Source organism: Lynx canadensis, chromosome B3 (genome assembly GCF_007474595.2).
Source record: "Lynx canadensis isolate LIC74 chromosome B3, mLynCan4.pri.v2, whole genome shotgun sequence".
NCBI lineage: Eukaryota > Metazoa > Chordata > Mammalia > Carnivora > Felidae > Lynx > Lynx canadensis.
Genome location: NC_044308.2, coordinates 100138200 through 100164718, shown reverse-complemented (window position 1 = coordinate 100164718; position 26519 = coordinate 100138200). Strand labels below are relative to the sequence as shown.

The following is a 26519-nucleotide window of genomic DNA, read 5'->3' as shown; positions in this document are numbered from 1 at the left end:
AACTCTTCTTGGTTACAAAATCTTTTCCTTTTTACATATTGCTTAGATTCTGAGTCTTTAAGTATTGTAGCTTTTATGTGCTTTGTAATATCTTTGTCAAGTTTGGTATCACAGTAATGCTGTCCTTATAAAATATGTTGGAAAGAGTTCTTTCCTTTTATATTTTCAAAAGAGTTTAGTATTGGTATTAATTTATCTTTAAAGATTTGATAAAATTAACCAGTGAAACCATCTTGGCCTAGAGTTTTCTTTGATGGGAATTTCTGATAACAAATCAAATTTTTTTTAATAAATATAGGGCAATTCAGAACTAATATTTTATCTTCTACCGATTTGTTACATTGTATTTTTAAAGCAATCTGTCCATTTCCTCTAAGTTGTCAAATTTACTCACAAAAAGCTGTTCATAATATTCCTTCATTTTTCTTTTAATGCCTGTTAAGATCTACAGTGATATTCCCTCTTTCATTCATGATATTGGGAATTTGTATCTTCACTCTGCTTGTTTCCGTACATAAAATTTGTTCATCTATTCACAGAATTAACTTTTGGCTTTAATTTTTCTATTGTTTATTTTCTGTTTCACTGATTTCTATTCTTATCTTTATTATCTCAGTCCCTCAGTCCTTCTACTTGCTTTGGACATACTTTTTTTTTTTTTTAACTTTGTCCTAGTTTCCCCCATAGTTTCTAAGGTGAAATCTTAGGCCATAGTTTTATATCTTTCTTCCATTCTAATATAGCATTTAAAGATATATTTTTCTCTTCAAACACTATTTTAGCAGTATCCCACAAATTTGATGTACTGTATTTTGTTATCCTTCCATATGCAATGTTTTCTAATTTCCCTTGTGATTTCTTCCTTTTCTTATGGGTTATTTAGAATTATGTTATAATTTTTAAATATTTGGATTTTTTTAAGATATCATATCATTACTGATATTTAATTGCATTATGCTAGAAAACATTCTTTGATTCCAATTCTTTTGAATGTATTGATACTTTTTATTATGGTGCCTTGTATGGTTTATTTTGATGACCATTTCCATGCTCAATTGAAAGGAATGTGTACCCTCCAGTTACTGAGAGTCAATTAGCTCAAGGGTGTTGGTAGTGCTGTTCAGATTTTTTGTACTGACTGTTTTATCAATTGTTGGGGGGGGGCAATAAAATCTCCAACTATAATTGTACAAATTCCTCCCTTTTATTTCTCACTATTTTGGTAAATCTTTTTTTCTGCTTTATTTCCTACTATTTTTGGCTTCATGTACCCATTTATAATTTTTATGTCTTTCTGATCAAATATACCTCTTATATTTGCTAATATTCTTTGCTTCCTGATGAAAGGTATCTTTTTATATCTGGTAATACTTGGTTTTTAGATCTATCTTATCTGATATTAAAGGGCCTTCTTATGCTTACTGAATGCATAGTATATTATAGTTTCCACTTATTTATTTTTGACATATCTTTTTTTATATTTAAAGTGCCATTTTGACCATCTCTATTTTTTATTTTTTTTTTTAATTTTTTTTTTTCCAACGTTTATTTATTTTTTTTGGGACAGAGAGAGACAGAGCATGAACGGGGGAGGGGCAGAGAGAGAGGGAGACACAGAATCGGAAACAGGCTCCAGGCTCTGAGCCATCAGCCCAGAGCCCGACACGGGGCTCGAACTCACGGACCGCGAGATCGTGACCTGGCTGAAGTCGGATGCTTAACCGACTGCGCCACCCAGGCGCCCCGACCATCTCTATTTTTTAATGGGAATGTTTAGTCCATTAACATTTAATATAATTGGTGATATGTTTGGATTTAAATCTTACATTTTACTATTTGTTTTCTGTTTGCTTCTGCTTGTGTTTTGCTGCTGGTGTTTGTTTTTCCTCTATCTATTATTTCCTGTGTTTTTTTGGGTTAATTGAATATTTTTTAGGATTACATTTTAACTTATCTATTGGATTTTTAACTATACTTTTCCAGTTTTTGTTTTGTTTTGTTTTCACTTTAAGTGGTTGCTCTAGGGTAGCAGTTCTTAAAGTGTGGTCCAGGGACCTTAAAGATCAAAATCAAACTGATAAAAAAAATACTAAGATGTTATTTACTTATTGTACTCTAATTCTCTTTTGGATGTACAGCAGAGTTATCTAGAGGCTACATGATAAGGGATGATGTCAACACTTTGTATGCATGTATATTCTTGTGTTTTATAGAATTCCTGATATAATAGAATTAGGGTATAAATATGTGCATTTTCAGAGATGAACTCAGACTGTTTTCCTACTTTTACTGGCTTCTTACTAGGTTTCTTTGGTTATACCTGCTGAAACTCCATTATCATCCAGTAAGTAGTTATTTTGAAATCCTTGTACCTCCATGGAAATACAATAAGAATTGGTATACCTGACAGATTTGTTTTACAATATTTAAGAACTTTCTTCAAAAACTTTAAAAAATTTAAAATTTTATATTAAACTCATATTAAAAATTAATCATATTTTACTCTAAAATGAAAACATATTTTTTTTAATATTTAAGAATGGATTATTGTCTCAGGAATAGGAAATTATTATTTTTTTTTAATGGATACCGAGTTTCACTATGGGACAATGAAATGTTCTTGAGATAGATAGCAATGGTTGTACAACAATATGAATGTACTTAATGCCACTGAACTATACACTTAAAAATGATTAAATGGTAAAATTTATGTTATATATATTTTACCACAATAAAAAATATCTTTAACATACAACTTCCCTGTTTATCTCTAAGATGCTGAGAAAGAGGAAAGTGATTAGAACTCTGACTCAATAAAGTAAGGAAACTACCTCAAAGGAACTGTATGAAACTGATTTCTTGTTTTGTTTTATGAAATAAAATGTAATGAAAAGTATCTTTCAATAGGCTTTACAAACGTTAATAATTTATCTTGTTGTGTCTTCTATGACAGAACATTTCTGAATAATATTAAGGCCCAAGTTAGGCTGCAGCGTCATTTTGAGACCAGAGTTTAAAAGCAAGAGGAATTGAAATTTAAATGCAGATGTGGTGAGCACTTTAAACACTAAAAATTGTTTTTATAACTTTCCAAATTAGAAATGAAAACACCATTCAAATATTTACAGGCTATATTACTATATTGCACTCGCTGAGAAAGCACACACAGTAGCTGAGAAACCAGTAAAGCCTTACACAGTGGACAGTACTGAATGCCTGCCGGATGGGAAGTCCATTCAATAAATTATGGCATTGCCATTTTCCAATAGTACAGAAATTAACTGATTTGAAGATTTAACTGAAAACAAAGATTTAATACCTTATCTATAGATATCTATTTTTGTCTTGTAAATGATTGAATTTGATGAAGCGGGACTAATTTTGTTTGTAATAATCCAGTGTGAGCATCAACTAATCATCCAGAAAGGTATTCTTTTATGTCAATGTCTGAGAAGAAACATAAGTGGCACTGAAATATCAAAAGTGTTGAAAACTCTTCTGATTTTTTATCCTGGGTCAACTGTGTTGATATGTTCACTAATGGTACAAAAGCAATGGTAGGGAAAACTTCTGGGCCTTAGTACAAAGCAAGGCAGTGGCCCCAAACTGTATTCTTTACTACTATGAATTCCTGATTAAAAAAGAAAGTCAGTGTCACTTAAGAATATCCTTGATGAAGCAATGAAAATATTCATTAATTATCAACCTAAAGTATGTGTCTATTTAAAATTCTGTGTGATGAGGGGGTGCCTATGGCTTAGTTGGTCAGGCATCTGACTCTTGATCTCAGCTCAGGTCATGATCTCATGGTTTGTGAGATCAAGCCCCATGTTGGGCTCTGCCTTGATGGTGTGGAGCCTGCTTGGAATTTTCTCTCCCTTCCTCCCTCACCACCCCTCCCCAACTCATGCTTGCTCTCACTCTCTCAAGGCTTTGCCTTGATGGTGTGGAGCCTGCTTGGAATTCTCTCTCCCTTCCTCCCTCATTGCTCCTCCCCAACTCATGCTTGCTCTCACTCTCTCAAAAATAAATAAATAAACTTAAAAAAAATTCTGCGTGATGACATGAGACATGCACTTAAAGCAATTCTGCTGCATACTGAAGTATAGCGGTAGTCTTGAGGAAAAGCACTTATGTGGTTGTTTGACTTGTGAGCTAAACTAGACTTTTTCATGGAACACCATTTTTTACTCAACAGACAACTATGGAAGACAAACAATGCTTATTCATACTTGGTTACTGGGAATATATATTTTCAAAAATAAGTGAAATTATCCTGTCACTTCAAAGAAAATATCTGACACTATTGTCAATGGTGAAATATAAATTTTCTAATGAAAATTAGAATTTTTGAGAACTTGTAAACTCTTATGTCCATGATAAGACTGGCATGGCAGCTTCTAAAAACTTAAACACTTTTCTGATGACATTGAAGGCAATATTAATAAATGTGATTTTGAATACTGTCCAATGAAATGTATCATCATTTTGAAGATCTTGACCACTCTCTTCCAATGATCAATGCATGATGTTACACAATCATTCAAAGTGTAAGATAGACCAATAGTACAGAAAGTTCACTAATATGGTTTTAGATTCTGCATGGCAACTAACCTTCAAGAAACCTCCACTTCAGATTTTTGGTGTAGTATTAAAGAAGAATATCCACAATTATCTGAAAAGGTTTTAAAATTCTCCTCCATTTTCCAACTACATATATGTGTGAGGATGGATTTTCTTCATATACTTCAACCTAAATGACATATCACAACAGATTGAATGCAGAAGCAAACATGAAAATCCAGCTGTCTTCCATTAAGTCAGAAATTAAAGAGATCTGCAAAATGTAAAACAATGTCGATCTTCTAATTTATTTTTGTTTTGGAAAATACAATTAGTTTTCATAAAAACATGTTATTCATGTTAACATAATGGATAATATATTATTGTTATTTTAAATGAATTAAGAAATAAATATTTTTAGAATTTCTCAATTTTTATTTCTAATAATGTATATATAGATGGATATAACACTAGATATTGGAGTCCTCAATAATTCTCAGAGGTCTAATCGGGTCTTGAGACCAAAAAGTTTGAGAACCACTACTCTAAAGATTATGACATATATCCTTAACTTCCATGGTCTAATAGTTAACATCATACCACTTTGACATAAAATGTAAGAACTTTGCAACATTATGGGTATATTTATCCCCTGTCCTTTATACTATAGTTGCTATCACTGTTATATATACTATAGAGAGAATTATTTATCTACATATGTAAGCCTCACATTGTAAGTTTTGCTTTGCACAGTCATATTTCTTTTTTAGAAATTAAGAAATCATATTTACCCAAATATTTACTATTTCTTGTGTTCGTCATTCCTTCCTGAAGAGATGAAATTCAAGTTTACTTTATTTCCCTTTAGGTTGTAGAATTTTTTAACATTTCTTGTAGTGTAGGTCTGTTGGTAACTAACCCTCTTAGTTCTATTGGAAGATTTTTTATTTCTTCATCATTCTTTAAGAATATTTTAATTGGATAGAGATTTCAGAGTTGATAACATTTTCCCTTCAGCATGTTGAAGATGTCGTTTCCATGTCTTCTGGACTCCTTTATTTCTGATGAGAAGTGAGTGATCATTTGAGTCAATGTTCCCTTATGTATGCGTCATTTTTCTCTGCTCTCAAGATTTCCTTTTTATTTTTGGTTTTAAGTACTTCGACTATAATGAACCTATGTGACACTTTCTTTATATTTATCCTGATTGGAGTTGCTGAGCTGTAAATTTATCTTTCATCAAAAATTGGAAAATTTCATGGGGCGCCTGGGTGGCGCAGTCGGTTAAGCGTCCGACTTCAGCCAGGTCACGATCTCGCGGTCCGTGAGTTCGAGCCCCGCGTCAGGCTCTGGGCTGATGGCTCGGAGCCTGGAGCCTGTTTCCGATTCTGTGTCTCCCTCTCTCTCTGCCCCTCCCCCGTTCATGCTCTGTCTCTCTCTGTCTCAAAAATAAATAAACGTTAAAAAAAAATATTAAAAAAAAAAAATTGGAAAATTTCAGTCATTATTTCTTCAAATATTTTTTCCAAAATAATTTTCTCCCTCTTTTCCTTTTCTACTTATGCATACTTAGGTCCCAAGATTCTGTTCATTTTATTATCATCTTTCCCCTACTCTCCTCTGTGCTTCAAATTGGATACTTTCTGCTGATTTATTGATTTTTTTTCTTCTTTCATCTTCAATCTGCTGTTAAGCCCAACTGGTGACTTTTTAATTTAAATATTGTATTTTTTAATTCTAGAAATTCTTTTTATAGTTTTTAGTTCTCCTGAGTTTTCCTATTTATTTATCAAAGTGTATTTTCCTTTACATACTTAAGCATAATATAAAATCTTTGTCTGATACAGCCAACCCCTACATCATCTGGAAGGGGGGATTGCCTCCAAAGATTGCTTTTTGAATTTTACTTTTTGCCTTTTAAGTATGACTTATATTTTTCCTGTTTCTTCATATATCTAGTAATCTTGGATTGTGCTCTGCCCCTTGTGAGTGACATGTTTTAGAGAGTCTGGATTCTGTTATATTCTTCTAAAAAGTATTGATTTTTCTCTTTTCCTTTTTTTTTTTCCAAGCAAAAACTAATGTGGTTAGACTCAAATCCCAAACTGTCTTCCATGTATAGAGAGCAACTGAAATATCAGTTCAATTCCTTTCTTCTTAATTGTGCTGCTTGAATTCTGCTTTGCTCACGTGCAGTTCAGGTATCAGATAAAAATTTGGCAGAATTTATCATCAGAATTTGGGGCTTCCTCTACCTGGCTGTCTTCTTCCTGAAATTTCCCACTCATTTTCCATCTGTGGTAGTTACTTGAATTTTGTCTTCTGATTCTTCAAGCAAGTTAAACAGAGGTTTTCTCTTCTAGTTTTGGCTGCCCCGTGGATGAGAACTTCCCTCAGGTTAGAAGCTGTAAAAAACAGGAAACTCACTCAGTGTTATTTCCTTCTTCTAAGTGGTTGCTCTCCAGTGCCTTCAGTGCTTTTTATATTTTGTCCAGAATTTATCAGTGCTATCTGTGGAAGGTTTGTCCAATAGAAGCTACTTAGCCATTACCAGAAGCAGAATCCTACATATATTTTTGGAAAACATCTCACAAATGCTACTTCCATTTTGAGAATAAAATGCCAAACTAAGGATCAAAAGTAAGAAAACAAAGTAGTCTCAATTAGTAAATTAAAAAATAAACAGTTGACCCTTGAACAACAGGTTTGAACTGCTGAACTGTTTGAACAGGTTGGAGTCTACTATCCACAGATTTTTTGACAAATACTGTACAGTACTGTAAATATGTTTTCTCTTCCTTATGATTTACTTAATAACATTTTCTTTCCTCTAGCTTACTTTACTGTAAGAATACAGTATATAATACACACAGTATACACAGTGTGTGTTAATTGACTGTTTCTATTATTGGTAAGGCTTTCAGTCAACTGTAGGCTATTAGTAGTTAAACTTTGGAGGAGTCAGTGTGTCAACTGTACTTCAATTAAAAAAAACCCCAAAGACATTAAAAGAAGTTTTGGGGGAGTCAAAGCTATACGTGGATTTTAAATTGTGTAATGGGTCAGTGCCTCTAGTCCCTCTGTTGTTCAAGGGTCAACTGTATTTCAATAATTATAAAATTTAAACAGGTTCAAAAAGGTTCATGCTTCCAAGACAGTGAAATTAGATCTCTGACTCCTATGGATTTTAAAAAATGTGACAAGTGTGTGGTGGGTCTGCTCAGCAACAGAAGAGGAAATAAGATTTGGGGTATAAGAACTGGAGTAACAAAGGCAGCCAAGTGCCACAGCTTAAGATGGATGGAGTAAATCCTCATAATTCAAGAGAGAAATTATAGCAAAGTATTGGGAAGATGGCAATCATACCTATTACAGAGGAAGGTGCAGTCTCTATTTCTCTACCCATCATCCTCCCAAAGTCTGGTTACATAATATTTTAGGGTGATGGAAAAAGACACTGATAGTATTTTAGTCTATTTCTTTAATTACGGCTTAAATTACCATAAATCACTGCTTTGGTCTTATAGGATCAGCTAGTCTGCATGAAAGATCAGAAATATCAGTCTGGGTGGCTCAGTTGGTTGAGTGTCTGACTCTTGACTTCAGCTCAGGTCATGAGCTCATTGTTCATGAGCCCCACATTGGGCTCTGTGTTGATAGTGCGGAGCCTGTTTGGGATTCTCTCTCTCTCTTTCTCTCTCTTTCTCTCTCTCTCTCTGCCCCTCCCCCACTTGCTCTCTATCTCTTTCTCTCAAAAAAAAAAATCAGTCTAATCGAATGTTACTGTGTCTCTGTAAGATGCTAATGCTGTTTTCCATTTTAATACATTAAATTAATATGGATAAAAGGTTAAGTGAACATTGGACAGAAAGGTTTACATAATAATTAAAACTGTTAGGAATTCAGGAGAGAGAGAGAGGCAGAGAGAGAGAGAGAGAATGCATTATTTGCACATGGCCCACTGGGCTAGGAGACAAGCTGATCTTAAGTATCAGACAATTATTCCCTTTACACTTTTATCAGATATAAAATTGTGCATGTCCCTGACCAGAGATATAAACCTAATAGCTTAACTTTTATTCCCACCCTGCCTTTGAGTGTTCTCTTATACAGATAATCCCAACCTGTCATTACAGGGTCTAAGCATCTACATTGGCTTAAATCTTTTTGTGTAGATAAGTTATTTTGTCCATTATGTTCTATATTGTTATAAATATTATTATTTTTTTCTGAAGTTGGAAGGAATATTAGAATAAAAATAATATTATCAGTATGCATTTTAATGTTAATAGTTATGTGTAATTTTGAGAAAAAATAAATAAATTCAAATATACCACAGAAATCATACAAATGAAGTCAAGGCAAACAGCAATAAAAAAAACTTAATGGGAGAAATAGACCAATAGTAACATGCAATCATGTCAATAAATACAAACTGTTTGTTTATCGTAGAAAAGGTTTGTAAAAAAACAATCAAAATAATTCTATATCTTGTCCAAGTTAATGAGACACACTTGAAATGTTAGCAATAGATAAAAAGTTAAAAGCATTGTCTATCATGAGCATGCAAATAAGAGAAAATTGAAATTGTAATAAAAGTTACAGTAGATCACAGAACAAAAATGCCTATGATTAAAAATGCCATTACATAATTTCAATAATATTTGTTCTAAAGATTTTAAAGAAAAGTTAGTTAAATATTAGATGAAATGTCACCTATTAAGAGACTTCAACCCTTATTGAAATCCATGCGAAATGGTACATAAAGAAAGTGGAGTCGAGTAAAATTAAAATATTTACAAGAGAAACTCAGTTTTTCAGTGATTCTTATTCTTTTTTTGGATCAATGTTCCTTTTGAGAATCTGATTACATGTATAGCACCCCTCTCCAGATAAATTTTGCCAACTATTTCAGGTATTCAAGAACTTTCTGAAGTTACGTTACCATCCTTTAGTACATGTTAGGATCATAATAGCTAACATTCACAAGCACTTCCCAAGTGCTAGGCATTATATTAAGTACTTTATATGAAATTTCATTTAATCCTTATAAACAGAAGGTACTACTCTTATCTACATAACAACCTATAAGATCAACACTATCATTATTTTCATTTTACAGATCAGCTGAATGAAACTTAGAGATACTGTTACTTGTCCAATGCCATATGGCCAGTAACAGAAGAGATGGGATTTATTGCCTTATCTCTTTGATCTCAGGTTTCCAGCTCTCTCTCTCTCTCTCTCTCTCTCTCTTTTTAAGAGAGAGAAAGAGTGTGAGCAGGGGAGGGGTAAAGGGAGAGGGAGAGAATCTTAAGCAGGCTCCACCCTCAGTGCGGAGACCTACCCAAATGAGGCTCCGTGTGGGGCTGGATCCCAGGGCCCTGGGATCGTTACCTGAGGTACAATCAAAAGTCAGATGTACCACCAACGGAGCTACCCAGGTGCCCAATCAGGTTTCCAGCTCTTAATCACTATGATATGTTGTCTCTCAGTAAGGCCTTTCCAAATTAATTAAAAACTGATATATCTGAAAAAAGAGATACAAACATATCCAACAGTATATCCAATGCCATTTTTATGTTAATTTATTTATTTATACCACCCTCATTACAAAAGAGAATTTGAAGTAGTTACAGAGACACAAACAAAATAAAAAATATATAAGAATGTGTGTCTGGTGGTGGTGGGGGAATAAGAAAGTAAAATAAAACTAGAGGTAGAGCCAGAACCAAAGTGGATATCATAAGGTCATCTATGACTGATATAGTGGTAAACCACATATTTGCCTCTGAATGGCATAGTGGCCAGAGAAAAGAAGGACTTAATCAATACTGTTTTACCTGGGACTGAAATGGAGAAAAATATCTTTTATGGGGAACGCTGTATAGATAATATCCTCAACATTATACAATAGTGACCTTTAAGATAAATGTTTCTTACATATTTCTTGATATAGGTCAAAGTATAGGTCAGAACAGACAATTCTATCCATGATACAATGAAGTCTGAGTACAAAACATCTGGACTGGGTTGAGGATAAAATGTAGAATAGCTATGGAGATGAACAAACAAGAAATCCTTCAGGTCATTTTTTTTTGGCAATTAAGCTTTTAAATTTAACAGTTGAGACTGTATTTCAAGAAACTGGAGTACAGAAATTATATATTGTGTAGGCTGAAATGTATACACAGTCAAGCAGAGGGTAAAACTGATAACTATTTAAGGAAGTTAGGGGACCTGAATAAGATAGATGTATGAATTTTAGACTTTCCATCAAAGTAAGTTGAAGGAAGACCTATATGTAAAGACAGTATCTAATTCACATTGATATATGAATATGTAATGTTGAAGACATGGCTTAAACTCAAATAGAAAATTTTCTTTTTTTTTGTTAAATAAGAATGTTCGTACAATATAACAAGATTATGGAAAGCTGCCAAAGCAGTACTTGAGAAAACACGTTGCTCTAAATATCTTATTAGTTTACAAAATAATAAATCTCACATCTATATAAGAACACAGACAAAGAACAAAGTAAAAACCTTAATTACGTAAGAAAGTCAAACATTGGAAGAGCAGAAACAAACTATTCAAATCGACAATAACCTAATATTTAAAAACCCAGTTAGAGTTGCTACTTTGAAAAAGAGAACCAATACACAGCATTGTTCTAGCTGCTAAAAGAATTTAAATTTTTTTTTAAAAAAGAGAATCCAGGTAGTTATTTCTAAATTTTATTTTGGAGGGGTGCCTGGGTGGCTCAGTCGGTTAAGCATCTGACTTCAGCTTAGGTCATGATCTCACGGCTCACGGGTTCGAGCCCGGCGTCAGGCTCTGTGCCAACAGCTCAGAGCCTGGAGCCTGCTTCAGATTCTGTGTGTCCCTCTCTCTCTGCCCCTCCCCAGTTCATGCTCTGTCTCTCTCTGTCTCTCAAAAATAAATAAACATTAAAAAAATTAAATTTTGTTTTGGAGATGAAGGGGAAAGAATCAAATCAAGTTCATAAAAAGGAGAAACATTAGAGTTATGCCTTCAAAGTTTGGTAAGATGAGGACAAACAGTAATAGAGCAGTGGGTGGGGAAGAGACATTCCTGGAAAATGAAACAGCCTAAAGATATAGAGACAGGAAAGAATATTGTGTGCCATTTAGAAATAAGGTAGGTAAGATTTTGTTGAAACAAATTATGTAAGATATCATTATCAATGAATATTTAGAAGAAGGAAGGAAGGAAAAATAAAAAGAAAAACAAAGGATGCAAGTCTGAGCTTTTAAGGAAATGTTCTTAGGGATAGTAGGAAACAGGGTCAGTTTAAAAGGGGAAGAGGCAGATGCTTAGCTGATATTTGTGGACTAAATAAAAGAAACGGCTATTACTGTCCAGAAGTCAAAAAATAAAAATGAGCCTAGTGATTTACAAGGAGAATGTGAAAGCAAGAGGCTGTACTCTTTGAATAAATAAGTTTATAATCAACTTAGGAAGACCAAGAACTATGTAACAGTACAATGTAATACAAAAGATCTATTATGTTTACCTTTAAAGTTATGTATTTAAGCATTTCCCTCTGTAATGTTCTTAGAGAATTCTGAATCCACGCGCCTGTTAAATGTAAAACTTCTAAAATAATAATAAAAAAATGAATACCTTTCATATCATAGTTAGGGGATGTTTGAAATAATTCTGGAAAAGTTATCAGATGAGCTTTTCTTCTTAGATTGGCAACTTTACTTATAGTCACAGAAACATTTATTTCAAAGCAAGTAAAACCAAACTTTAAAAGTTGTTAAATATCCAGAAAAGAAGCCATGTAAGTTCAACCAAATCTATTTATGCTTTATCACTAGACAAGCACAGGTCTGAATGTTATGGTGATGTTATTACATTAAGTGAAGATGCTGTTGCTACACCAAAAGATTATGTACTGTAACAGTGACAGTACTATTTTTAACACTTAAACTGAAGCTAGAATGAGCTAAAACATTAAAATTTCTGAGCTAACCTTTTATACAATTAAACCTTTAATTGATACAATAGTTTCCTAGGTAAGATTAATACTTTTGAAAGTCTCTCTCTCTCTTTGCATATATTTTTATTTTTATCCTGCATTCTGATACATGTTTAAAAAGTAAAATTAAAGTCTGTACCTAAATTTAAAGGACAAGTTGATACATTGAATTAAAGCACCTTAACTTACTAGGATTATATAATGGATAACAACAATATAGAAATCTAAGTATATTTTAGAGAACTCTTCTGTTAAAGACACTATCTTGCTTATCTTCAGTGAACAGGTAATGATGCCTAATTAAAACAGGCTTGTGTGTATGTGTAAACCATACCCCTAAATCCACACATCTATACCCTCACATCCAGTATCAAATATACACTGTGATGACTGATTCACTGCTCAACCACGCTGTCGATTAGTGGTAGAAACTTCTATAGTTCTTTGTTAATAGGTTAGCATTTGGCTTCTGTTTGCTGATCCAAACAAAAAGTATAAGGAAAGGCAGAAGCAAAGCATTTATAAATTTTTTTTTTTTATTAAAAAAAAAATTTTTTTTTTCAACGTTTATTTATTTTTGGGACAGAGAGAGACAGAGCATGAACGGGGGAGGGGCAGAGAGAGAGGGAGACACAGAATCGGAAACAGGCTCCAGGCTCTGAGCCATCAGCCCAGAGCCCGACGCGGGGCTCGAACTCACGGACCGCGAGATCGTGACCTGGCTGAAGTCGGACGCTTAACCGACTGCGCCACCCAGGCGCCCCAAAGCATTTATAAATTTAATTACATGATTAGCTGTTTCAAAATCATAGGGTCTTCACATTATGGGGTGAAGTAACATTTTCTAAATCTTTATACACAAACACCAGTTTAGAAGTATAGCATCTTAACATTGCTAACTCAAATGTATGCAGACATAATCTGGTAAACTGTTTAATGGCAATACTGCCACCCTTACTGATGAAATCTTAAATTGTTAATGTGGCTTTATATATTAGACCATTTGTCATACATTCATGTAAATTCTGGTCTATTTCGTTTATCCTACAATGTAGAGGGTATAAGTCACAGAAAATATAGTATGTTCAATGTAAACTTTTTAAAAAATTGTTATTTAGTAAGGGCCAAGTTACGAATGCACTTTAATATCTTGTGACCATTCTTTCAAGCTCAAAAATGTACCTTACATTCAGAATACTCTTTAAAAAAAAACATAGGCTTTCCATTAAAACATGCTTCATAGGATGAGGATTTGAAGTTATATTTTCAAGCATAAATTTAAGAAACATACTTACCTTTGATTCGAGGTAGACATTTGCTGATGACATTTTTGTAATTTTGCATATGTAACTAACTAAAGAGATGGCACAAAGAATAAACAGGCTATCATTAATTAATGCTCGAACAAACACCGTCCACTTCAATTGATTTTCTGGGACATCTCCACGGACTAGCACTGCACAAGTCAAGTTCACCACTAAAAAAAGAAGGCTTGCCAATATGAAGCCCAAATGCAACAGAATTCTGAAAGGAAAAAATAAATTTATTAGATATCTATATACTAATGAGAGATTAGATTTAATTCTGAATTAGTTGTGTTATTTTAGGTACAATAACTCCTTCAGTATAAAATCTTTATGATTTAATTAAATACAAATTAAATAATCACTCAGAGTTAGTTGAGATATCTTTGCTATTATAATTTTTTTTTTCAACGTTTATTTATTTTTGGGACAGAGAGAGACAGAGCATGAACGGGGGAGGGGCAGAGAGAGAGGGAGACACAGAATCGGAAACAGGCTCCAGGCTCTGAGCCATCAGCCCAGAGCCTGACGCGGGGCTCGAACTCCCGGACCGCGAGATCGTGACCTGGCTGAAGTCGGACGCTTAACCGACTGCGCCACCCAGGCGCCCCAACTATTCTAAAATTAGTATCTAAACCTTTTAAAAATGGCATTAGATTTTAAAACATTAACTTAAAAATAACGTCACATGGACTTGAATTCAGTTGCCTCTACCAGGAAGAATAATATAAGATTATTTTAACACTAATTCAAGGAATCCTGCCTTTTTCATTTTTATAACTACTAACCATATTTTCATTGACCTTTTCATTCTAGGAATTACCAGGTTTTTATAATTTGCCTGGAAAGTTAATACACTCTAAATGTAAATTGATCACTAATATTAATTTTAAGAGGTTGAGGGAAATGTGCTTTAAATAATGTTCAATTCTTATGAGCTTCTGATTATCCATAGCAAACATCATTTTCAAACATGGCTAAAGAAGAACATAGGGACAGTATATGTGGCATTTCAATACCTTGGCTTCTTATAAAGTTGCATATTTACTATGCATACAGAGGAACTCTGAGAATGAAATGCTCAACTGTATCCTTGGGGTGCCTGGGCTCAGTGGGTTAGGCATCTGACTTCAGCTCAGGTCATAATCTTGCCATTCATGAGTTTGAGAGCCGCATCAGGCTCTGTGCTGATGGCTCAGAGCCTGGAGCCTGCTTCAGATTCTGTCTCCCTCTCTCTCTGCCCTTCCCCTGCTTGTGCTCTCTCTCTCTCTCTCTCTCAAAAATAAACATTAAAAAAAGAAAAAGAAACGCTCACCTATATCTCGTAAAGAAAAATTAGACCACCACATAAAAACTCTTCATGTAAGGTATGGCTACCTGTATTAAGTAGCTGTGACAGCTCTCTATATGAAAGTAATCCCAGTTCAAATACATTTATAACCCAAATTAAGATGAGCCAGAAATTTATTCAGCATCCTAATATCTTTTATTTTGGATCATTTTCAACACTGGGAATCATAAAATGTTGTCTGCCTTTGGAAATAGTTTAAAAGAGGTTAATTGAAGGTAATGTGTAATCTGTCACAAGCAATCCTTTGTTAAGTGTACAAAGTACAAAAATTTTAGTTTGAGAAGTTTAGATCTTAATATTATCTCAGATTAAATAATAAAAATAATAATATTAACTTGAAACCCAAAATGGACCTTGAAATTGTCCCTATGTCCAGAGGATTGTAATAGTTTAGGAAGCCAAAATATAGAGGTTAAATGAGTTGAATAGCCAATTAATTAGCGGGAGAATTGGTCTGAAACCCACGTCTCCTAACTCCCCAGTTTAGCACTCTCATTTTTGACATTAATCAATACCAAAACATTCCTTATTTCATGGAACTATACTACACACGCTTGCACCAAAAAGTATAATCTAACTTTAATATGTGTAGGCCCTATGAAACTATATCTGACATCTAAAGCATGACAGTAGCAGAACAGCAAAAACAGGTGTTAGGCAGCAATATGGCTGAGGGGAGAACTGTAGAATCCACAATTCACTTCTGATGTGCTAATCTAACCACTGGACTTCCTATAAAACTGCTACAGCACCCTCAACTACCATGACCTTCTACTTTGAGAAGTCTATTGTGAAAAAAATTAGATCTTGCTACTCACGAAACTTACTTGTGTTTGTCAAGTTCAGTGGCACATCTGACTTTGCATATAACCTATAAAAAGAGTATAGAAAGGTTTTTGAAAATGTGTAATACAGTATTCTTAAATTTGTTTTGACTTTGTGTTTCAAAGTGATAAACTACAAATAATAATATGTTACAAAAAATAATAGTTAAATAAACTCAAATGTTAACATTTGAACTACCATGAAGCAAAAACAAGCAGGTTTCCAAAGACTTAAAACAGTAATAATTTTCTTTGTCCCAAATTTAAATTTCTATCTTTAAAATTTTAAACAGAAGGAACTCAGTTTAAACATTTATTGAACTTTTATTGTGAGCCAGACATTGTGCTGGATAGCTTGCCACCTTTTCTAAACTTCATTATATTACTCACATTTTGTCTTAAAATGGAACTACTTACTTAAAAATGAATATGACTGAATATTTTCCAAAGATTTTTTTCCCCTGAGATGAAATGAAGTAGCAAAAGGAAACAAGGGACCAAAAAATGAACACAAAGAGAATGAGCATTTATCATACTTAGTAAACTTCCTTCTTTCACAAAGCCTTGCAAAGGGCAGGTTCTCAAATACTTGTTGAATAAAATTAAGTAGGTAGGTAAGTAGAATTTGAAATGAACATGGTAAATTCTGAGAGCATAGTGCAGAAGGTCTTAATTTCTCACTGATGAATTTGAACTTTATTTAGATAATGGGAAGATACTGAAGTTTTTTTATGTAGATGCTGCAAAATATGAAATTTCATTAATATGGCATCAATGCACAGACTACTTTAGAGAAATTATGTACTTGAAGTAGAAAGACTAGTTATAAGACTATTGAAATAGGGTATGAACTTTGGGGGCATGGAAGGAAAGAGGCAAGCATAAAGCATTATAAACAAAAACAGTATATGTACTCAATAACTTATTACATTCATTCAAGCATTTATTGAGCACACATTTTGAAAGGTGCTGTGGTTCATAAATATAGTAACTGTTTCTGCTCTCAAGGAGCTCAGTGTATTGAAGAAATAGATAAACCATTTATTTTAACATATTGTGATGTCCATGCAAAAGATGCTATCACAACATCTAGGAAGGGAGAAAGACTAATTCAGTCCAAGAAGAGGTAAGAGGTGAGGAGAAAGGGGAAAGACTGCATAGAGTCAGGGAGGACTTCTCAAAGGAAGTTGAGCCAGAGCCAAGTTATGAAGGGCAAATGAGTGTCAGGCAAATGCTTAAAGATAGCAGCCTATGCATCTACTCATATCCATTGTATTTTTGTTAAGCAGAAGGTAGATGTGATACAGGAGTCCAAATCATACCACTTAAATCATTCTCAGATGTACCCATTTTCTCTGTCTCCACTACTGAGGTAAATATTACAACAGCTTTTTAATTGGTCTCTCTGCTTCTATTCTTTACTCTTATCTTTAGAAGATAAGTGTTCATTTTACTACATTTCCTTTTCTTCTCAGCTGTCTACATATAATTTTAATTATTTTTACAAATATATATAACACAAAACTCATCATTTGATTTTTTATTTTTTTATTTTTTAAAATTTACATCCAAATTAGTTAGCACATAGTGCAACAATGATTTCAGGAGTAGATTCCTTAGTGCCCTTTACCCATTTAGCCCATCCCCCCTCCCACAACCCCCTCCAGTGACCCTCAGTTTGTTCTCCATATTTATGAGTCTTTTCTGTTTTGTCCCCCTCCCTGTTTTTATATTATTTTTGTTTCCCTTCCCTTATGTTCACCTGTTTTGTCTCTTAAAGTCCTCATATGAGTGAAGTCATATGATATTCGTCTTTCTCTGACTAATTTCACTTAGCATAATACCCTCCAGGTCCATCCACGTAGTTGCAAATGCCAAGATTTCATTCTTTTTGATTGCCGAGTAATACTCCATTGTCTATATATACCACATCTTCTTTATCCATTCATCCATTTAGGCTCTTTCCATACTTTGGCTATTGTTGATAGTGCTGCTATAAACATGGGGGTGCATGTGTCCCTTCGAAATAGCACACCTGTATCCCATGGATAAATGCCTAGTAGTGCAATTGCTGGGTTGTAGGGTAGTTCTATTTTTAGTTTTTTGAGGAACCTCCATACTGTTTTCCAGAGTGGCTGCACCAGCTTGCATTCCCATCACCATTTGATTTTTAAGTGTACAGTTCAACTGCATTAAGTACATTCACATTGCTGTGCAAACCATTGCCATCATCCATCTCCAGAACTTTTTCATCCTCCCAAACTAAAATTTTGTATTCATTAAAAAACAACTCCTCATTTTCCCTCCTCCAGTACCTGGCAACCACCATTCTATTTTCTGTCTCTGCGAATTTGACTGCTCTAGGAACCTCATATAAGGGGAATAATACAACATTTGTTGTTTTGTGATTGGCTTATATCACTTTAGCATAATGTCTTCAAGGTTTACTCATGTTGTAAAGTGTGTCACAATTTCCTTTTCCTTTAAGGTTGAATAAGATTCTCTTGTATGTATATACCACATTTTGTTCATCCATTCATCCATCAATGAACACTTGAGTAGCTTCCACCTTTTGCATATTGTGAATAATGCTGCTATAAATAGTATGTTCTATATATGAACATGTTTTAAAAATTTTTTTTAATGTTTATTTTTGAGAGAGAGAGAGTCTGAGCCTGAGCAGGGGAGGGACACAGAGAGAGAGAGAGAGACATGGAATCTGAAGGAGGCACCAGGGTCTGAGCTGTCAGCCTAGAGCCTGATGCAGAGCTCGAACTCATGAACCATGAGACCATGACCTGAGCCGAAGTCGGATGCTTAAATGACTGAGCCACCCAGGCGCCCCTATATGAACATGTTTTAATATGATTTAAAAAAATCACTTGACAGTAAATTGTATATGTGATGCCCCTTTAACCCTAAATGTGCACTTCAATGTATACTTCCCTAAAAAATAAAATTCTCTTACGTAACTACAATATAATTACAAAAATCATACAATTGAATATTTATATAATACTATTATCTAATCTTCAGGCCTTATTCAGATTTTGCCATTTGTTTCAATAATGCCACTTATGGAAAAAAATTCCAGGATTATACATTAATCTGTGCATTTAAACTCCTTTAATTTCCTATTTTTCCTATTGTCTTTTCAGTGATTTTACAGTATGCTTCTCAGTTTGGGTTTATCTGTTTCTTCATAATTAGATTCAGGAAATGCATTTTGGTAAGAATACCACAGAAGTGATGGTGCTGTTTTCTTCTCAGTGAATTATAAGAGGAGGCTCAAGATGTTGATTTGTCCCATTACAATGACGCTCACTTTGAGCAATTGGTTAAGGTGGTATCTACCAGGGTTCTCCACCTGGTAGACACCACCAGGTTTCTCCACTAAGTTACCATTTTTATCACTGTAATGAGTACAATGTAGAGAGATATTTACAGACTATGTAAATATCTTTTGTTCTTCAAACTTTCATCCAGTAGTTTTGGCATCTATTGCCTGAATAAATTATTACTATAATGGGACAATTCCCTCTTAAAAAGTAAATCTGATCATACTATTCCAGGACAAAGCCCACACTCCTCTGACATAACAGGTCTTTCATCATCTCACCCCACCTTCTCAACACTGCATCCTTTTATCCCATCTTCAATCTTATGGTCTGGTCATTATGGATTATTTACAGCTCTTAAAATAAGGGATTCAGTTTCACATATCTGTGCATTCGTATGTCTTTTTACTTTACCTGAAATAAGTTTTCTTGGTATATAACAAATTCCATCTCATCCTCCAAGATTTTACTTGAGAGTCATCTTTTATATTGTCACCTTAAGTGCCTTAGGAAGAGAGAAACTAGTTTGTATCCTTGTCTTACTAATCATACTTTATGGCATTTATTTACATTTTTATTTCCCTCTTAAGAGAGAACATAATTTACTCATATTTATAGTGCCTAGCATAATGCTTGGTTCATAGTAGGTTTTCAGAAAATGTTGGAATGAATGAATAGTGAATTTAAGTGAAAGCAAGTATTTTGGCATGTTGTTATGATGTGGGTAAGTGAAATGCAGCACAAATTGAAATTGGAGGGGCAATCATGGGGGCCTTGTGTAAAAATTCTAAAGAATTGTCTTTAACCCCCACAAGCTCTATAATATGAATTTATGTTTCAGTGATTTCTTAGGTGAAGTGTAGAAAATGGATTACAATGGTGTAAAGAACTCTAGTTAAAATACTGTTGAACTTGAGTGAGTCTACTCAACCACATTCTCAGGTTATGAATCTAAAGACCTGAATGTGAGAACTAAAAACATAAAAATCCTAGAAGAGAGCACAGGCAGTAATTTCTCTGATACTGGTGATAGCAACATTTTTCTAGATATTTCTCCTCAGGTAAGGGAAATAAAAGCAAAAATAAACTATTGGGACCACATCAAAATAAAAAGTTTCTGCACAGCCAAGGAAACCATCAACAAAACAAAAAAGACAACCTACTGGATGGAAAAAGATATTTGCAAATGAAATATCTGATAAGGGGTTAATATCCAAAATATGTGAAGAGCTTATGCAACTCAACACCAAAAAACCCAAAAAACAAAACAACAACGACAACAAAACAAAAACCCAAAATAACCTAATTAAAAGATGGGCAGAAGACATGAACAGACATTTCTCCAAAGACATACAGATGGCTAACATATACATGAAAAGATGTTCAACAGCACTAATCATCATAGAAATGCAAATCAAAACCACAATGAGATACTACCTCATACCAGTCAGAATGGCTAAAATAAAAAAAGAAAGAAAGAAAAAAAGAAAAAAGTGTTGGCGAGGATGTGGAAAAAAAGAAAACCTTTGTGCACTGTTGGTGGAAATGCAAACTGATGCAACCACTGGAAAAACAGTATGGAGTTTCCTCCAAAAATTAAAAGTAGAATTGCCATATGATCCAGTAATTTTAGTACTCAGTATTTGCCCAAAGAATATGAAAACACTCATACAAAAAGATACATGCATAGCCAAGACATGGAAGCAGCCCAGGTGTTCATTGATAGATGAATGGATAAAGAAGATATGGTACATATATACAATAGAACATTACTCAGCCATAGAAAACAATGAAATCGTGCCATTTGCAACAACAGGGATGGATCTAGATGGAAATAAGTGAAAAAAAGTTAGTCAGAGAAAGACAAATACCATATGATTTCACTCATATGTGGAACTTAAGAAACAAAACAAATGAACAAAGAAAAAAGAGACAAACAAAAAAAGACTCTTAGAGAAAATATAGAGAACAAATTGGTGGTTGTCAAAGGGGAGGTGACTGGGGGGGATGAGTGAAATATATAAAGAGAATTAAAAGTACACTTATCGTGAAGAGCACTGAGTAATGTACAGATTGTTTAATCACTATACTGTACACCTGAAACCAATGTAACACTGTACATTAATTATACTGGAGAAAAAAGAAAAGAATGTTGTATGAACAAAATTATACACTATGTAACATTTTGGAATTGGATTTTTTTCACTCACCATAATTCTTTGGAAATGCATGTAAGATTGTTGTGTGTAGAAATAAATTTGTTCTTAAAAAAATAATAAAGAACTGATAGAATGAGGGCCCCACTGACAACAATTTTTAAAAAGTGGGGTTGTGGAATTGATTCTTAGTTTTAAAATTTATTACAGGAAGAGATATTGAGAAGACAGATGAGTTTTGGAATATAGGAAGGAAATTACAGCCACCTACAGAGGTAACAACTGAAACTAAGACTAGAAGATATTTGAGAGCAGTGTAGAATGGGAAGACAACCTGTGATATGTTCACATTTAATAGAATGAAAACAAAGAGGGAAGAAAAGACAGATGGGCAAAGGAGACAGATCTAAGAATCAAACTAGTCATAGAAAACAGTAGAGTAGTTTAGAGGTAACAGGAAGCAAGTATAAGCCCTTGTTAAATTCTGCAGAAAGTCAAGAATGACTAAGAAAAGATCATATGGTTGGGTTACCAGTATGTCATTGGTACCTTGAAAAGAATAGTTTTCAGTGGAATAATAGAACAAATGTACATGGAGTTAATAGAGGGTACGACAACAAAGCGAGTATAGACTCTATGAGATATATTTGAAGATAAGAGAAATCTGGGAAAATCTGTGTTGAGACATTTTTTTAAATGAATACTGCATATTTATGCATGGTCTAGGTCTTCTGTACAAAGGGCTTTGCATAGCAAACATCCTTGAATACTAGTGATACTATCTCTACCTTAAGTCCAGAGGGAAGATTTGTTTCCCAAATAATAGAATAAAGATAGAGAACATCGCCCTCTGTGGGGACATTCAGGGGGTAGTAAAGTCTCCCTATCCTTCCTGGCTTACATTCCGGAGTAAAGATAAGGTCTGACTGTCTGTCTCCCTTCCTTATTTCAGGGTTCTTCCCCTGTAACATGCCCTGCTGCAGGCATAGGTAACATCTGGCCCTCACTCCGTTAACCTTATGGAAACTGGGGCTAGGGACCTGATGCAAAACATTGCTTTGGTTGTTTTTTCAATGAGTAATGACCCCATGGGTCTTGTGTTTTCTGTTAGTATATGTATATACAACTGTGGGAAATTAATCTGTTAGCTTGCAAGTAAGGTAAAATTTCAGACCTTTCATTGTTTCTAATGTAATAATCTGGTCAGAAACAGAGTAGAGAGGGTGAAATGATAAATGGGGAGCAGGAGAGAGGAAGGGAGAGTTCAATCATTAAAGAAGGCTCTAGAAGAAGCTTGAAAAGGAAAATACATACTTTTGAGTCAAGAGGTTAGAAAAAAATAGTTGAAGAAAAACCTGGAGGTCTGCACAGAAAATTTAAAATAATCTATAAACCAGCTGTTAAAATAAGAAATTTGGATGTAGCTGTGCATGGATACAAACATTTTGATCTAGAGAAGATGGCTGAGAGAATTGGGCAGATGGATTCTATTTTTTTCTAGTAAAGTAGGAGGCAAGGTCATATCCTGGGAAGGGATGTTAGATTTAAGCACTGGTAATATGGAAAACATTTGGAACACATGAATAGAAGGGTTATAAAGGAATATATTGAGAAGCAGAGAGGTCTAGGTAAAGTCAAGCAGTTGTCAGTGGATACAGATTGCAAGATTTCCTAATTTTAAAATCGAAAAAATCTAATAGAAGAAAATGGATGCCATTACAAAAAGTTTAAATAACTAGGATGCATTTTTCATGTAATAATTTAAAACTGTAATATGCGGGGCGCCTGGGTGGCGCAGTCGGTTAAGCATCCGACTTCAGCCAGGTCACGATCTCGCGGTCCGGGAGTTCGAGCCCCGCGTCAGGCTCTGGGCTGACGGCTCAGAGCCTGGAGCCTGTTTCCGATTCTGTGTCTCCCTCTCTCTCTGCCCCTCCCCCGTTCATGCTCTGTCTCTCTCTGTCCCAAAAATAAATAAAAACGTTGAAAAAAAAACTGTAATATGCAAAACTATTAGAGAGAAAGAAAAAGTGGGTGAGTGAACTATGTTGGCACAGCAAGAAGTAAGGGGAATACTAGATTGATCGTAGGTTCTAAGTGCAAAAGAGATCACAAGGTGGCTAATGGAGTAGGAAAAACAGAAGTAGTAAAGTGATTAAAAGTTGGGATAAGGTTGAGAAACAGATAAAAGGATGATTTTAAGATGTATAAGGGAAAAGAGATAGAAGACACTAGTTAGAAAGAATTGCTTCATTTTAAAGAGTTGACCCAAGGTGTGGCCTTGCTTTTGGGTGGCTAAAATAGAAAGATAGGATTTTAGAGCTCTGAGAAGCCACTGAATTGAGTCTCATTGGATGGATTATCAATATGGGCTTTGAAAAAGATCTATACAACAGCAGATCAGGGCAGAAGAAAGTGCTGATTCATCTAGGAAAGTGCGAGTTATTATTATAGCCAATGATGACCTAATCAGATGGCATGGATTTCAGAGATGATGATGGTATAACATCAGTAAGTAGTATTGGGAAACATAAAGTAGTCTGATTGCTCTTCCCACAAATTGAGATTGGGGGGGATGGTTTATAAGGCACAAAGTGTCATCTGGAGAAAGCTAAATTTTAGTGAAGGTACTTAAAAGTTTCAAATGAAGAAGAGAATGGGGACAAGGTGGGAAATATAATAAGGTTACAGGTCATGTACAGGGATAAAAAATGGGTAAGAAGTAGTTGAGGAGAATAAGGAAAAAATTTTTAAAAATTAAATGAAATTCAGGAAAAAATTAAAATTAAAATTTTAAATAATTAAAAATTTAAAAAATCAGCCCAGATTTGCAGAATACATTACAATGCGTCATAAATACAACCAGTGGTTTACCTCACATTTGGGGTATAATAAGGTTAAAAACAATGATCTGATATTAGTAGAATACAGAATATGTACTTTATAGAATATAGCTAATAGGACAAGATCCTGAATAAACCAAAAATTAGTAATATAAAAAATGTCATGGAATTACATATTATTTGTTAAGACAGTAAAGGGTAGTTAATGAAACATAACAAACATGTAGATTTTTTTTGAAGTTTAGAATGGTAAATAACACATCTAAATGACTTGCTGATGTCAATTTATGTCAGAGGGACCATATCTTTCCAGGTCTTTTCTTAATACCAAAAAAAAAAAAAAAACAAAAAACAACAAAACCCAAAACCCCCAAAAAACCAACAACAAAAAAAAACCTGAATAAATGAGCCATTTACAGAAGGATATTGTTCTTTACTACAAAAGTATAAAGTATTCTATGGCTTGATCGATATCAAATGTTTTTCATCATATAACCTATGTTTATCCCACAAAGTAGTAGCCCCTTGTTTAGAAAATGTTGATTTAGAATTTTTGAATTAATGAATATATAAAATACTGTTATCATTTAGCACACTTTATTTTATTAAAAAAATTCAACCTATTTATAAGTGATCTGAAACGATTTTTCCATTTTAAAATGTCAACTTTCGTATTTTGTCTCCCTATTGAACTCCTCAAGTAAAGGGAAGAAAGATCAGAGTATGACAAATATATTTTATTTGTGAATGTTATCTAATGTAAGTTTAATTCATACAGGTATCCCAAGATTTGAGAAAGAGTGACACTACAGCTATATATTATTTATTGTTTTCTGTTGCATGTAGACCCATGTTGCATGTAGATGTTAGGGAATGAAATACTTATAGAATGGATACATTTTATAGAATTTATTTTTTTTCCAAGTTGATTTTTTCACTTTTGTTGATTTCAAATAGAAACTTAAATGAAATTTTCATTGGAATTTTCAAGTGGAAACTTTATTGGAAAATTTGGCATTGATGCAATTACTTTAACAGACACAGTTATCCATAGTTTCCATCTCAATTGCTTAAGTTCCCATGAAGAGTAGTGCACCATTTTCAAGCCTACCATTGCTACTGCTTGCATATAAAAAATGAGGCTTTAGCTATAAATTGAATAGCCAGACATTTTTTAGATATTACCTCTCAATGCCTACATTTCATTTTTAAGAACTTTCTCTCTCTCTTTTTAACCTTCAAAGCATATTTTTCTTTATAGCAGCCTATTCTTTCTGGGATACACAGGATACAATACATTCTTGTCTCTCTCTTATGACACTAAAACCTTTTTTTTTTTTTTTTTTTTACTTTCTTCTTTCAGGCAGACAAAATGAGGAAACAGAGAAATTTAACCTGAATGAAAGAATGAAAGAACAGAACAGTGACATAGCAAGAGATCTAAGTGAAACAGATGCAAGTAACATGCCTGATAAAGAATTCAAAGCAATGATCATAAGGATACTCAATGGACATGAGAAAAGAGTGAAAGATATAAATGAGACACTTGACACAGAAATAAGGAACAACATAGCAAAAATACAAGGTTCAATAAACAAAATGAGAAACACATTTGACAGAATGAACAGGATGGAGGAATGAGAGGAACAAATTAATGATTTAGAAGACAGAGTATTGCAAAGTAATCAAGCTGAACAAAAAAGAGAAAAGAGAAATTGCAAATTTAGAATAGACTTACGGAACTCAGTGACTTCATCAAATGTAATATTTGTATTGTAGGAGTCCCAGAAGAAGAAGAGAGAGAAAAGGGGCAGAAAATTTATTTGAAGAAATAATAGCTGAAAAACTCTGTAATCTGGAGAAGGAAACAGATATCCAGATTCAGGAGGCACAGAGAACTCCCATCGAAATTAACAAAAGCAGATCCATTCCCATCAAAATCAACAAAAGCAGATCCACACCAAAACATATTGTAATTAAGTTGGTAAAAGACAGTGATACAGAAAAAAAAAAACAACAAACTAAAAGCAGCAAGACAAAATAAGACAGTAACTTACAAGGGAGGGGACTTTTCAGCAGAAACTTTATAAGTCAGACGGGAGTGGCATGGTATGTACAAGGTGTTGAATGGGAAA

General features: G+C 33.9%; 1 protein-coding gene across 1 annotated transcript in view; it reads right to left on the bottom strand.

Moving 5' to 3' along the window:
* GPR137C (G protein-coupled receptor 137C) overlaps positions 1-26519 on the bottom strand; it is a 64503-nt gene that overhangs the window by 9507 nt on the left and 28477 nt on the right. The window contains exons 2-3 of the mRNA XM_030319107.1: positions 16054-16097; positions 13867-14095 (exon numbers count right to left, since the gene is read on the bottom strand). Of these exons, the coding sequence (XP_030174967.1) occupies positions 13867-14095; positions 16054-16097 (273 nt within the window). The remainder of the gene's footprint in view (positions 1-13866; positions 14096-16053; positions 16098-26519) is intronic.